A 13,627-nucleotide genomic window follows, 5' to 3' on the forward strand; every position below is an offset into this window, starting at 1 on the left:
ATTCTATCAAAAATACTTTTTAAAGGAAATTGGTTCTATTTGAATATATAGAAGAAAAATACAATAGTAATCTTTACATTAAATATCAGTCTCTAATTTAAATAAAAGAAATAGCTCTATGAATATGATGTTTTTCACTCTGAATATGCTGCTCACGAGATTCAAAATTTAGATCCCAAAACTCGATAAATGTACTTAACAAAACTAAAAGCATAAACAATCAGCAGTGATTATTCCGCAGATATATCATCAAAGGGTATCTTAACAATTCAAAATGAAAAAAAAAAAAAATCATGCATAGTTTTCTTCGTCTTGATCAGAAGATGCAGATCATCTCACTTTGTTCGAATCAGTTCCAGTGGTATAGTTTCCATTGCCAGCTGAAAGTTGTAAAGAAAATTTTTTAGAAATGAGAAATAGCTGCCATTTCTTCGTGAATTGCTGAAACTATACTTACCCAGAGTCTGGGAGTTTTGGGATCGGATTTTGGATGCAGTTTCACCAGTTCTGACTCGAAGGTAATGACGATGGAGATTTTGAACTCAATTGAAAATGGACTGCACACAGAACTTAATGAGCTAGTTTATAGATTTATAATTGTAGTTGTGGTGTCTAAATGAACCAGAATGAAGAAGCGGAGAAACCGAACATATCAGCTGAAGTCAGAGCATTCCAATGAGCAGTCATAGAATTAGAACTCAAAAGGCACAATTGTTCATAATTACTACTCAACTCGTGGAATCAATTTTGGGAGGTCAAGGAATCAAGAAAATAACACACTTCTTTAAGCAGAAGAAGGAAGTGTGAAATCAAACGTTTATCAACTTGCAAAGAATACAGAGTTATAATGCCTTGGGCAGTGATGTTCCATTTTGAGGGACAAAGAGGCTAACATGAGCCAGGTAAATGTATTCAAGAAGTAATAATAAAACAGCAAAATTTAATCCCAATTGGTAGGTTTGTTGAATATTTACACCTTTCAACTATCCAAAATAAAAATCAATGCCATGGAAAAACATTCTATAACTTAATTAAGGATAGAAAAAGGAAATTGAAATGGAATTATGGAACAATCATGCATCAGGGACTCACCCAGCTAAGACTGTCGGACAAGTCAAAAGACGAGGAAGAATAACATAGATTGGAATGGTCACTCTACGACACACATCTCCATCTGCTATCTAGTAAATGGGAGGAAGGAATTAAAAAAAGTTGAATAAAATGAAAGTGAGGTTAATATAACTCGATAAGTTGGGAAATGCTACATGCCTGCGTTGTCTGAATCAAAGAGCTTTCAGTTACAATCTTCTCTCCAACAAGAATTGACTCTACACGGTGCAGTTGAAGATCAATGGAATGAATGGGAACTGCAGATGCTTCTACTATTAGCTCACCGCTGATAGGATCTAACAAAGAACACTGAGAGGACACTTTTCCAGTCACTCGAAATCCACCTAGTCAACAATATCTACCATCAGCAGGTGATGATGGCATTACCATGTTTTGATTAATAAAGAACTCTAAATGTATTGAGCCTAAGTACCCAATAATGTAACTCATGCTCATTGCATGTGTTTGAGATAAATGGTCACTTAAAAGATCCAACAACCCATGGAAAGTAAAATATGTCTATTTGAGATTTGAATTAAAGGACATTAGGGCAACAGGATGAATAAGTGAGAACCTGATCTTAACTCAGGAAGCAGTGGATGTCTTTGTGTGTCCTGAGTGATGTAGAAGATAACCATTTCAGGAGGAACTGGTGGCTCAAAAAGATTAGCTGAAAGCAGAACAGCAGCAGAAAGATGGAGACTTTTCCAATTCAGTCACAGAAGAAATTATAAAGAAATAGCACAATGGGATCATACCTTTATCACTGTCAATTATAAACTCCATTGTAGCAGATAATGATTTATATAGGTATCCTCTCATTACATCTACAGTTACCAGATACTGCCACAGTATTCATAAATCATGAGAAACCAAATAGATACAATAACCTCAGCAGAAAGCAAAAGCTGTGAAGATCTGCACCTTTCTGAAAAAGACAAACCCTTACCTGGATGCTGATATTTGCCCCATGGAAGGTTTCATAAAATCTATCATCTCCTTGCTGCCTCAGAATTACAGAAAATGGTATCTGTCCCAGCAAGCAAAAAATTACATTAAATTTGTAACCAAACTACAGATATTTCAATTAGGATAGACAAGTACTGAAAACTGAAAGCCAAACTGAGAACAACAACAAGCATGGCATCTACCAGAACTCTTGAAAGAAAACAAACAAACAAACAAATAAATAAGTATAAAAGCATACAACTAGAAATAATAAAATAAAATAAAATATAAAGTGCATTAAAGAAGGGACTGAATCTTCAATGCTAACATCTTGAAAAAAGAAAACAGACGAACATCAGATGAGAGGAGTTAGCCGAAAGGACAAGAAAGACAAATTCCCACCAACCATAATGGGAGTGAGAAGATTTGTGACAGGAAATTGAGTTCTAAAGTTAGTAGACCCAAAATACAGCAGATTCAAAAGCCTTCAATCTATGAACAAAAGAGATTTTAGTTTCAGTAGTGATTTCACCATCTAAAACCACATCAGGTATCATAAGATGGTTTTAAAACTAAAAGCAATGTTAAACTAATGCTGCTCTTCTAACATACTACCTCAGTTGTACCTGAACCAATCTTTCCGGCAGGTCTAATCTCAACACTCTTGTTCCTGTTTCCAAGAGAAAAAAATCAGGAAAGGAGGAAATAATATGGAAAATGAGTAAAGATTAAGTTATTTGTACAGCTATCCTTACAAGCCAAGAATTCAAAATGAAAAAAAAAAAAAAGCAAATGAGGATAATTACTAATTTCACCTCATATTACAATGGAGAAATTGTAATATCTGTGCATTTAAGACAAGGATGTGATGTATGAAAATACATAAAGATATTGTAACTGAAAGTAGTGAGACATGGCTTATAACTGATGATGTTTATAACCTTGAATCCTTTTATAATAAATTATATCCGTATCTCAAAAGATAGAAGACAAATGTAATATTATATATATGTATGTATATTGAAGAATGAGAAGTAATTCAGAAAAGAAAATGTACAGTGAGTACATAAAAGAGAGACAAAACTCCTTTGCAAAAAATCCCTAGGCTCGTAACTAGAGAAGAGGATCCTCTCTTTGCAACCCTGTCAGCTTCCTAATTTGCCAATATAGATTTCCAAGAGAAGTAGCAATCAAACACCCTAATGGGGCCCACAATCCTTGCACCTAAGTTATATCTTGGCTTAACAACCAAACAAGTGGTCCCTTTTAGTGCACCTTGGGCTAGAGCAACAAGGTGGTTGCTAGGGGAACACCTCATACCAAAAGTTAGCCAAGTGTTTGCTGGATGGCTTCTAATATTCCCCCATTTTAAGTTTTTCCAGTCCTTAAGTTGTGCAATTCTAGCACAGGAAAATCCTACCCTAATAAATGTGATGGAATGAACCAGATGAGAACAAAGGCATAACTTCCTTACATAATTAAGCTAGCCCCCAAATTAAAGGGATTAGGCTTGATCCAATTCTGAGAAATCAGGGCCTAGTCAGGATCTTATATCCCACAATTCCCACCAGTTAAGCTAGCTCTAAACATAAGGAGCCACACAACAAAAGTATGCACAATAACCACCAATAAAGTCTAAGAAAAATTCCCATCAGTTTCTATGGCTGACACCGAATCAATATCATTTGCAGGTGGAATTTCCAGCTCATTTGCACCAAATCCAGCTCCACCTGGGGAGAGCCCTAAGAGGACAATTTCAAGTTCTATATACAACACTAAATGACTCATTTGCTCCTAAATATCATTATATCCAATTTGCTAATCGGGCAAAAGAATGATGTATCACTAAATGAGCAACAAATTTGTAATCCTTTTGCACTCCAAAAGTTGGTAAGATTCTTCCCATGAGATAGACAAGAGTTACTCTTTTATCACTTTAGCACCTTCTTCTTTCTTTTTCTTTTTTTTTTTTATATTTTTTTGCTCGAATTAATAAGACAGCCAAATCATCAGAGACATCCTCTCTATAATTCAAATTTATTTTATTGCTTAAAACAAGATAATTGTCACTTAACAATAAGAAATAACTTTGGAGATTGCAGTTTTTTATCATGTGTATCAGCTTACTGTATTGAGTCTACTCAGACACAAACACACATGCACACATATTTTATGTAATTTTATAAAATGGAGGCAGGTGACTATAAGTTAAGGATATGGAGACTCCATTGGGAAGAACCACTACCAATTGTTGTACATGCAGGATATAAGCATGGTAGCTTTGCTGATAAAATAATGTACTTTGAAAAGATGGACTTTCTTTGAGATGCCATTCTCCAAGAAGTAAGCTAGACTCACTAACTTCTTCAACCCATCTTATTATGTAAATCCATCGAGATTACAGATTAAATCTTATAATCTCCACAATAATCAGCTCACTGTCGGAATTAAAATTTCCTGATTTTTTTTTTCTATGGAAACAAATGGAGTGTGAGGCTTAGAAGAAACACTTAGAAACTACATAAAAATCATGCTCTATTAGCCTGTGGAGTAAAAGTAAAAAAATAAAATAAAAAAAAGTGCTTTAATTAAATTGTTGATTGATATTTCCAGCTGTTTTGTTTCACAGCAAGTGAAAAACTTAACTAGCTATACCAAATCATTATATTAAGCATTTGGTGGGCATTTTCATTATCTGGGGGGCTCCAAATGATGATAATTTTATGGTGAAAAATTTAGTTTCTTAAATTTTCACACATTTTCTCAGTCATTAGTCCAATGAAGCAATTAGTGAACTGGGATTTTTGACATTTCTCGGCCATTACTGTCCACCATCTTCTCCAACTACTTAATCAAATACACTCTTTTGGTTTTTTTTCCCTAATTCCACATTAACTGAAATCATATTTCAAATACATAATGCAATAAATTGGAACAGAACCATCAGAGACAGATCGTTACACAATGCGTATAGGCTTGACAGCACCATACAAGGCCTCAATTGCTCCTGCTGAGCCTCCCCGAACCTATCAGCAACAACAAAACAATTTCAGAATAGATTATCGTAATGGTCAGGAAGATTTCTCAAACATAAGCAGAGTTCTTCTTTCATTTCTGGTTTTCCCTAGGGTTTTTCGAGAAGCCAAACAGAGGAGTTAATTGACACCTGTCGGTTGACGGATCCATCGAGAGTGAGGCGAATCCCATAGTGAGAAATTGAAGAGGGTGACTTCAGGATGATTTTGCCTTCAAGAGGTTCCTGAAATTCAACATTTAGAGAAAAATTTTAAAGAAATCAAAAAGGAGAGAACAGGAGGGGAGAGCATGTGATTACGGCGGGAAAATAGATGCGGTTAGGTCGGAAAAGTTTGATCTCTATTGACATTGCCCACGCCCCCTACTCCACAAAGGCGAGTTCAAGAGCCAAAACTAGAGCTATTAGCCTAGATTTGATCTGCAAAATCAGCTCTCTTCCAAACTAAATTTGCGTTGTCCCTTGTCCAACGTGGTATGAGTCGTATGACAAAGGTTTATTTGAAAAATTAAAATGTTTTTAGTTTTTTTTTTTTTATGTTTTAAGATATTTTTTAAAAATAACTTTATTTGTAATGTTTTATTTTAATCCTTCCCCGTAATTATATATATAGTTGAAAAACCTTCATAAAAAAATAAAAATAATTTAAAACAACTCAAATATGTTTTTAAAAGACACTCTAATTTACATTTTAAAAAATAATTTTTTTATTTTTATTTTCTAATTATCAAATATATATATATATATATTTATATATATTTTACAAACATAAAAAATAAACTTCCCTTAATTTTTAATTTTTTATTATCAAACATAACTTTTTGGACAACAAACAACAAATTCATTACAGAATTTAATTTCGTGTTTGGGTTTGGTAGCGGGTTTTTAAAACAATTTTTTGTTATACATAACAAAAAAATAGTAGGTTTTACAAAAAAAATATATATATATATATTTTTATTCTTAAAGTTAGAAAGATGTTTTATATAATATGTTTTAGTTGTTTCTATATATATATATATATATATATATATATATATATATATATATAATATTGTTTTAAAAAATAATCATTCAAATATAAAAAATAAAATATTATTTATAAAAATTAATTTTAATGTATATTAAAAAATATTAAAAAAAAAAGGTTAAAAACATTTTAATTTTTTAAATAATTTATTGTTTTAAAAATATTCTCAATAATTATTTTTTGTAAATGTTTTTATGTATAAAAAATATTTTTAATGCATATTAAAAAACAAAAAAATAATAGGTTAAGAATATTTTAATTTTTCAAATAGTTTATTGCTTTAAAAACTATTTTCAAAAATGATTTTTCATAAATATTTTTAAAAACATTTTCTAAATAATTAATTTTCAAAATTATTTTTGAAAATACTCTCTCAATTAAGTTATAATCTCTCGAAAATCTTCTAAAAACAAACTAGAGTCATAGCCTCAAAATAAACTGTTAGAAAAATTAAGCTAATCCAATTTATGATAATCACTCTAGAGAGGGGGTGAATAGGGTGATGGTTTTTTTTTTGTAAATTTAATGTAAGAGACAAATATATGCAAATATATAATAAAACAATATAAAGACAATTGCATATAAAGTAAAAGAGTAGAGAAGAGATAATGCAAATACAAGATTTTATAGTGGTTCAGCGCAACCCAACCTACATCTACTTTCCTCTAACTTCAATCCCAAACTTGAAGTTCCACTAATTTAAAGCTTCCAAACCAAGCCTTCAAGCAAAACAATTGGATTTTGGTTCCAATCCACCCTTTTGGACTTTTGGCTCCAAGCACCCTTTACAATCCTCAAAAGATACCCCATTCTTGAACAACCTCTCAAGTGATACCTCACACTTGAGAATTTTAATCTCAAAGATATATAAATAATTGATCTCACAAAATCCAAGTACAAAAACTTTAAGCTTAAATAATACAAGAAAACTAGGATTGAAATGTACACTAATGATATGCAAGTTTTAGAACAATGGTACATTAAAAACACTCTTCTAAGGCTCAAATATATTCAAGAAAGGTTTGAGAAGGTTGAGCTCTCAAACAATGAAGATTTAAAGCATTTTTATAAAGGAAAAAAAATCCAAACTAGCCATTGGGGGTTTGACCGGTCGAGTTGGGGGTTGACCGGTTGACTAACCATTAACATTTAATGCTTGGTAGGTGATTGTTGGACCTCGACCGATCGAGGTGTGGGTCGATCGGTTCCTCATCTGGTTGAACAACCATTATGGAAGAGAGATAAGGTTTTTTGCACCCCTTGACCGATTGAGCTGGCGGTTGATCGGTTATTATTCAGACCCTTGACCGGTTGAACTGGGGGTCGACTTGCTCTTAGACTGCTTGAGTTGGGGGTCGACCGGTTACTCATTCGATTCAACCGGTTGAACCGTTTTTGGCTCAACAACCAATTTTTTCAACTTAAAATCTTTTAAACAAGTTTGAAAAACATTTGACACAAGGTTTTAGTTGAAAACATGAAATCATCCAATTTTAAAATATTTGAAACAAAATAACTCTTGAATGATTTTGGTACATAATTAAATAATGTATGTATGAAAATCCTAGTGCACCAATAATCTTACGAAGAGATCTTATGAAACTTGGGTCTTGAAAAACACTTCTCTTTGAGGTGGTCTTTTTCTTCATGATTTCTCCTTGACTTGATTTGTTTTTGTGACTGCCATTTTGAAAATCTTCTTGCCTAATCACACTTTAAATATAATCATTAATTCTAAACTTTGTTTTGTTATCATCAAACCCGAGATTAACCAAATCTTAGTTTCACAATCTCCCATTTTTTTATGATGACAAAACCAAAGTTGCTAAAAAGCTACATTTCGATATATGCTCCTTTGAATTTAGAAAATATTAAAGTTTAAAAACTTCAAAGAGTATATTAAGGATGCTTAAAAAGATATAATCAAACATATATAGCATAAAGAGCAATTTAGCAATTGGCAAAACATTATTATTAAATATAATGCATGCAATTATAACCAATAAAGCATATAACATTAATATGAATAGGATTGCTAAAACAATATTGACATTTCTTTCCAAGTTAGCAACCTACCATTACTTCTCCCCTTTTTTATCATCAACAAAAAGTCTCAATAAAGTATATAAGGAGAATCACATTTTATCAAAAGTCTTGTTTTAAAAAGAATAAATAATAAGTATGATATGATTTCTCATAGAAATGAATCTCCCTCTTTTTCATTTAAGAACATTTTCTAAATAAATGATTGCTCATCCTTAGAGCATTCCCAATTTAAAGCATAATTTGGAAAAAAAATTATGGGAGAACATATGTATTAAATATATATATATATATATATATATATATATATATATATATATATATATATATATATATATATTCATGCATTGAATAACACTATTAGAACATATAAGCATATGATCATTCAATTTTACCTAGGTGTATATTAAAAAAATCTTATTTTTAATCCAAACATTGGTTTAACAAATATGATCATTCAAGCTATATATATATATATATGTATATATATATATTCATGCATTGAATAACACTATTAGAACATATAAGCATATGATCATTCAATTTCACTTAGGTGTATATTAAAAAAATCTTATTTTTAATCCAAACATTGGTTTAACAAATATGATCATTCAAGCATGTGATACCAAATGTTATATTATTAACAAAAATTATATCAAGTGTTAGCAAAATGATAAAATGATATTGCAAATTAAGCTTTAGAAGGGATACCATTACCAATATTATCAATGCATTTTTTCCAAGGTAAGCATATCCTTCTTCCTGTGAGGTTTATGGATTGCAAAGGTTTATGAGACCAAAATAAGACAATATTTGTATGGGAGGGAAGAAGTTGTTTATAATATATATTTTAATATAGATATTGGAAATTTGAAGGAAGACCCAAGGAGTGGAAAAAGATGGTTTGCTATGGAGTCCAAATCTTTTGAGCTTTTGATTGACGACATAGGAGAAAAGTTGGGAGGGTGCATTTGGGAGAGATGCAGAGGACGAACCTTCTGGATCAGATTTGGGGATGCAAGCCTTAGTAGTTTGTTGACTGGAGTTGAGACTTGTTGTAGAGGAAATGATGATAGAAGCTAGTCCCTCATATGGGATGAAAAGTGAAGGAAGTACAGGCTGGAGCGCCGTTCAAACGAGGCGGGAAGATTGCTCATTTTCTCTGTTCGTGATCTAGAGGCAAAACGTTTTTGCCTAATTTTTCCAGAAGAGAATGGGTTGATTGGTGGATGGAATATTTTGGCAGAGAAGTTGAGAGAGATTGGGGTAGTTCCCACTAGAGGTTTAAATGATTCTCTATCCATTGAGATGCTTAGGAAGGAAAATGAGCTAAAACCAAGGACTTTTGCAGATGTTGCAAAATCGAAAACGGGTAGGTTAGGAGATAAAGTATAGTTGGAGTTAGGAAGGAGGGAGATGCATGGAAGACTGGAGTAGTTGGATTGTTGTTTAGTGGGTAGATGGGAAAATGTTTCGACCCATTTCCCTGAGTTGGATTTTCTGAAGAATTGGGCTTATCACACTTGGCTCCTCAAAGGGAGGTTGAACATAGTTGTGTTGGGAAGATGACTCATGTTTTTTGAGTTCGAGTTGTTAAGTGAGATTGAATGTGTTCTAGTAAGAGACAAGAGAATGGTTAAAGACAACGTCTTATTTTTGGAAAAATGGTACTCGGAGGTGGGGTGCTTCTGTAATGGAGCCAATGCTAACGAAGCTTGGGTGAGAGTGGTGGGTCTTCATCTTCACATTTGGAGCCGCGAGGTGTTTAAATTGATAGGTGACGATTGTGGAGGTTTCATTGTTGTGAACAAAAATACGAATTCCATGGCAAAGTTGCAATGGCCCAGAATTTTGGTGAAAGTGGTTGGTAGGGACTTATCTACCTCTGTTTAAATTGTAGTTGGGTCAAGGTGTTTCTCAGTCCATCTATGGTGGAAAACCCCACCTTGGTTTTCTTAGGTGGTGCCGGCGGGAAGTCTTCTTGGGAAGGGGGTTTCAATAGACGAAGATGAAGCAGGGGGAAAACCATGTGCCGCGTGCAGTGGAAGCGTGTTGGAAAATGAGTTTCAGTCCAAGGAGCAAACTGGAGTACAAGTTATGTTTCCCTTTGGAAGTTTTTCAAAAAGTGCTACAGGCTTTTCCTCTGATTCCTCTGCAGGGGGGTCTAGTCCTGAGACGATTGATGGAAAAGAAAGCTTAAGGAATAGGGCTTGAAGAGGTTAAAATTGGGCATGTTCTTTGGGAGGCCCATAATAAAAGTGGGTTTGGGGAGGTTAGTCACGAGATTGCTCATGTGGAGGTCCCGCTGCAAGGGATGGAAAGCAAGCCAAGGCCCATCATTTTAAAAGGTTGTTTGGTAGGTTGTGAAGAGAGGCCCTTCTTACTTAAGGGATCTTTAGTGGGTTGCAAGGAGTTGTTTGGAATGGCCTTTGGGCCTAGAGTAGTGGGATTAAAAAGAGATAAAGCTCTTTACCTTTTTGTGGTTGTTGAGATGGAAGTTAGGACATTAGAGGAGGCTTTGCGAGCTTAAGATAGAGAGAATAAGGGGCTCGTTTGCTTTCTCGGAAGGGCTACGAGGGATTCAGAGTCTCTTACGGTAAATGTTAAAGTGAAAATCACTGATAAAGCGTTGGTAGCCGAGGCATCCAGGTACGATTCCTTTCTCTCTGTCTTTGGGAGAGATCAAGATATCTTCTCTTCTACTCCTTCCTCTGGGTATGATCGGGCTTTGGTGGTGGGGGAATTTTCTGGCTTGGGAGAGGTGGACGTCATTGAAGGAGTCGGTTTTCAGGCTCCGTTGAGTGCTGTTTTTACTGATGGTAATCCATGGGTGATGGAGACAAAAGGGGAAAAGTCTTTGGTTGAGATCAAAGTAAGGGAATAAGTTGATAAGCTTGAGTTTGATGAGGCACTATAGGAAATGGAGGTTCCTGGCAGTAGGTTGGATGATAGTTGTCTGGCAAAGTTCAGCAAATCTTTGGGGTTTACAACAAAAAGTGTGGAATGGGAAATCCTAAAATTGCTTATAAGTTTGAAAAATAGAAGAGTCCAAGGCAAGAAGAGGGGAACTTTAGGGACGACTAGGTTTGAACGAGAACTCGAGAAGTAAAAAAGTTAGAATGTTCAATTAATTATGATGGAGTGAGCAGAAAGAATGGTTCAGACAGAAAAAGAGTAGATAGAGTTCTGTATTTTAAATGAAGATTAAGATATTATCTTGGAATGTTCGATGGGTCAATGATAGAAATAAGAGGAAAATAATCAAAGCCTGAATAAGTTCTCAAAAAGTGGATTTGGTCCGTCTGCAGGAGACTAAAATGACAGACATGTCTTTAGGGATGGTGTGAAGCCTAGGAGTGTAGAGCCTTGAATGCTAGGGGTGCAGTTGGAGGGATGGTAGTTTTTTGGGATAACAGAGTGTTGGAGTTGGTAGGGATGGAGGTGGTTCTTTTCTCCATTTCCTATCGATTCAATAATTATGAAGATGGTTTCGTATAGATTTTTTCAGGAGTGTATGGTCCTACTATGAAAAGATATAGATAATTTTTTTGGGAAGAGTTAGGGGTCATTCGTGGGCTTTGGAATGACCCGTGGTGCATTGAAGGAGATTTTAATATTATCAGATTTCCAAATGAATGTAGAAGATGAGGGAGGATGTCTCCTTCAATGAGAAGATTCTCGGAGGTGATCGATGATCTAGATTTGAGGGATCTCCCTTTTTAGGGGGGCCCGTTTACTTGGAGTGGTGGGTTGAACAACCAAGCCATGTCAATATTGGACCGGTTTTTGGTGTCGGAGGATTGATAGGGCCATTTCAATGGGGTAGTGCAATGTATTCTTCCCAGGCCAGTGTCTGGTCACTTTCCCATTCTATTGGATGGGAAAGGGGTGAGGAGGTGGTCAACTCCTTTTCGGTTCGAAAACATGTGGTTGAAAGATAAGGATTTTAAGGATCTACTAAAGGGGTGGTGGCAAGGTTTAAGTTTTAGCGGATTCTTTAGCTTCATCATTGCAGAGAAATTAGAGGCTTTGAAAGCTATTTTAAAATTTTGGAACAAGGATGTTTTTGGGAAGGTATGGGTGAATAAGAGGTTGGCTTTGGACAAAGTGGCTTTCTGGGACTCTCATGAGAAGTTGTGTTATTTATCAATGAATGAGCTGAAAACTAGAAAGGAAGCAAAAGAGGATTATAAGAAATGAGCTCTTATGGAGGAGATTTCTTGGAAACAAAAATCAAGAAAAGTGTGGTTGAGGGAGGGTGACATAAATACGAGCTTCTTTCATAGGATGACCAATTCCCATAGAAGGATAAATTGTTTGTCTAAGATTAAAATAAATTGAATCTGGTTAGGAGAAGAGTAAGAAATTAATGGGGGCGTGGTTAGTGCATTCCAGAACTTTCTGGCAGATCTTGGTGATTGGCACCCACTTTTGGATGGATTAGACTTTGATAGAATTGACGTTGAGGAAGTAGATATATTGGATGAGGTTTTTATAGAGGAAGAGGTTTTTTCCGCTCTCTCAGATCTAAACGGGGATAAGACTCTTAGTCTAGATGACTTTTCTCTAAGTTTCTGGCAGTTCTGCTAGGATTTTGTGAAATATAAGGTTATGGGTTTTTTGAAAAAGTTCCCCGAGCAAAGTAGATTTGCAAGGAGTTTGAATTCTACTTTCCTAGTCTTAATAAAAAAAAAACGGGCACGGAGGACCTTAGAGATTTTAAACCAATTAGTTTGGTGGGAAGCTTGTACAAACTGTTGGCAAAAGTGTTAGCTAATAAGCTTAAGAAGGTAGTGGAAAACGTGGTATCTTAAGCTCAAAATGCTTTCGTTGAAGGAAGACAAATTCTTGATGATGCCTTAATTGCCAATGAGGCAATAGACTCTTTGTTGAAATAGAATAAGAGTGGGATGTTGTGCAAGTTGGATATGGAGAAGACATATGATCACTTAAACTATAATTTTTTTGTTGTTTGTGATGCAAAGAATGGGTTTTGGGGAGAAGTAGATTGGTTGGATTTCTTGGTGCATTTCCACTGCAACGTTTTCTGTTTTGACCAATGGTACTCCGACAAGATTCTTCAACAGTTCAAGGGGGCCGCGTCAGGGGGATCCACTTTATCCCTACTTATTTGTGATCGACATTGAGGCTCTTAGTAGGCTCATCTTTAGAGCAGTGAGGGGAGAGAGGTATCTTTCAGGCTGTAGGATAAATGGAATAAGTGGAAATGGGGTTTTGGTCTCTCATTTGTTTTTCGCTGACGATACTCTAGTATTTTGTGAAGCTTCCCAAGATCAGATAACTTATTTAAGCTATTTGTTGATGTGGTTTGAAGTCATCTCAGGTTTGAGAATCAATTTGGATAAGAGTGAAATTTTGTCGATAGGAAAAGTCGAAAATCTGTAGGTTTAGCTCTTGAGTTTGGTTGTAAAGTGGGAAGACTTCCAACTTCTTACTTAGGC

General features: G+C 34.7%; 1 protein-coding gene across 1 annotated transcript; it reads right to left on the minus strand.

The window, feature by feature from the left end:
- Nucleotides 1-16: 16 nt before the first annotated feature.
- On the minus strand, nucleotides 17-5,594 carry LOC100259471 (uncharacterized). The gene is made up of 11 exons (XM_002278755.5): nucleotides 5,393-5,594; nucleotides 5,225-5,317; nucleotides 5,020-5,084; nucleotides 2,674-2,728; nucleotides 2,060-2,140; nucleotides 1,869-1,953; nucleotides 1,685-1,780; nucleotides 1,270-1,454; nucleotides 1,093-1,181; nucleotides 458-557; nucleotides 17-380 (listed from the first exon to the last, which is right to left on the minus strand). Exons 1-11 carry the CDS (start codon nucleotides 5,441-5,443, stop codon nucleotides 336-338), a joined length of 945 nt encoding a protein of 314 aa, XP_002278791.1. The 5' UTR covers nucleotides 5,444-5,594; the 3' UTR covers nucleotides 17-335.
- Between the last annotated feature and the right edge of the window lie 8,033 nt (nucleotides 5,595-13,627).

This window comes from Vitis vinifera, chromosome 17, assembly GCF_030704535.1.
Source record: "Vitis vinifera cultivar Pinot Noir 40024 chromosome 17, ASM3070453v1".
Lineage (NCBI taxonomy): Eukaryota > Viridiplantae > Streptophyta > Magnoliopsida > Vitales > Vitaceae > Vitis > Vitis vinifera.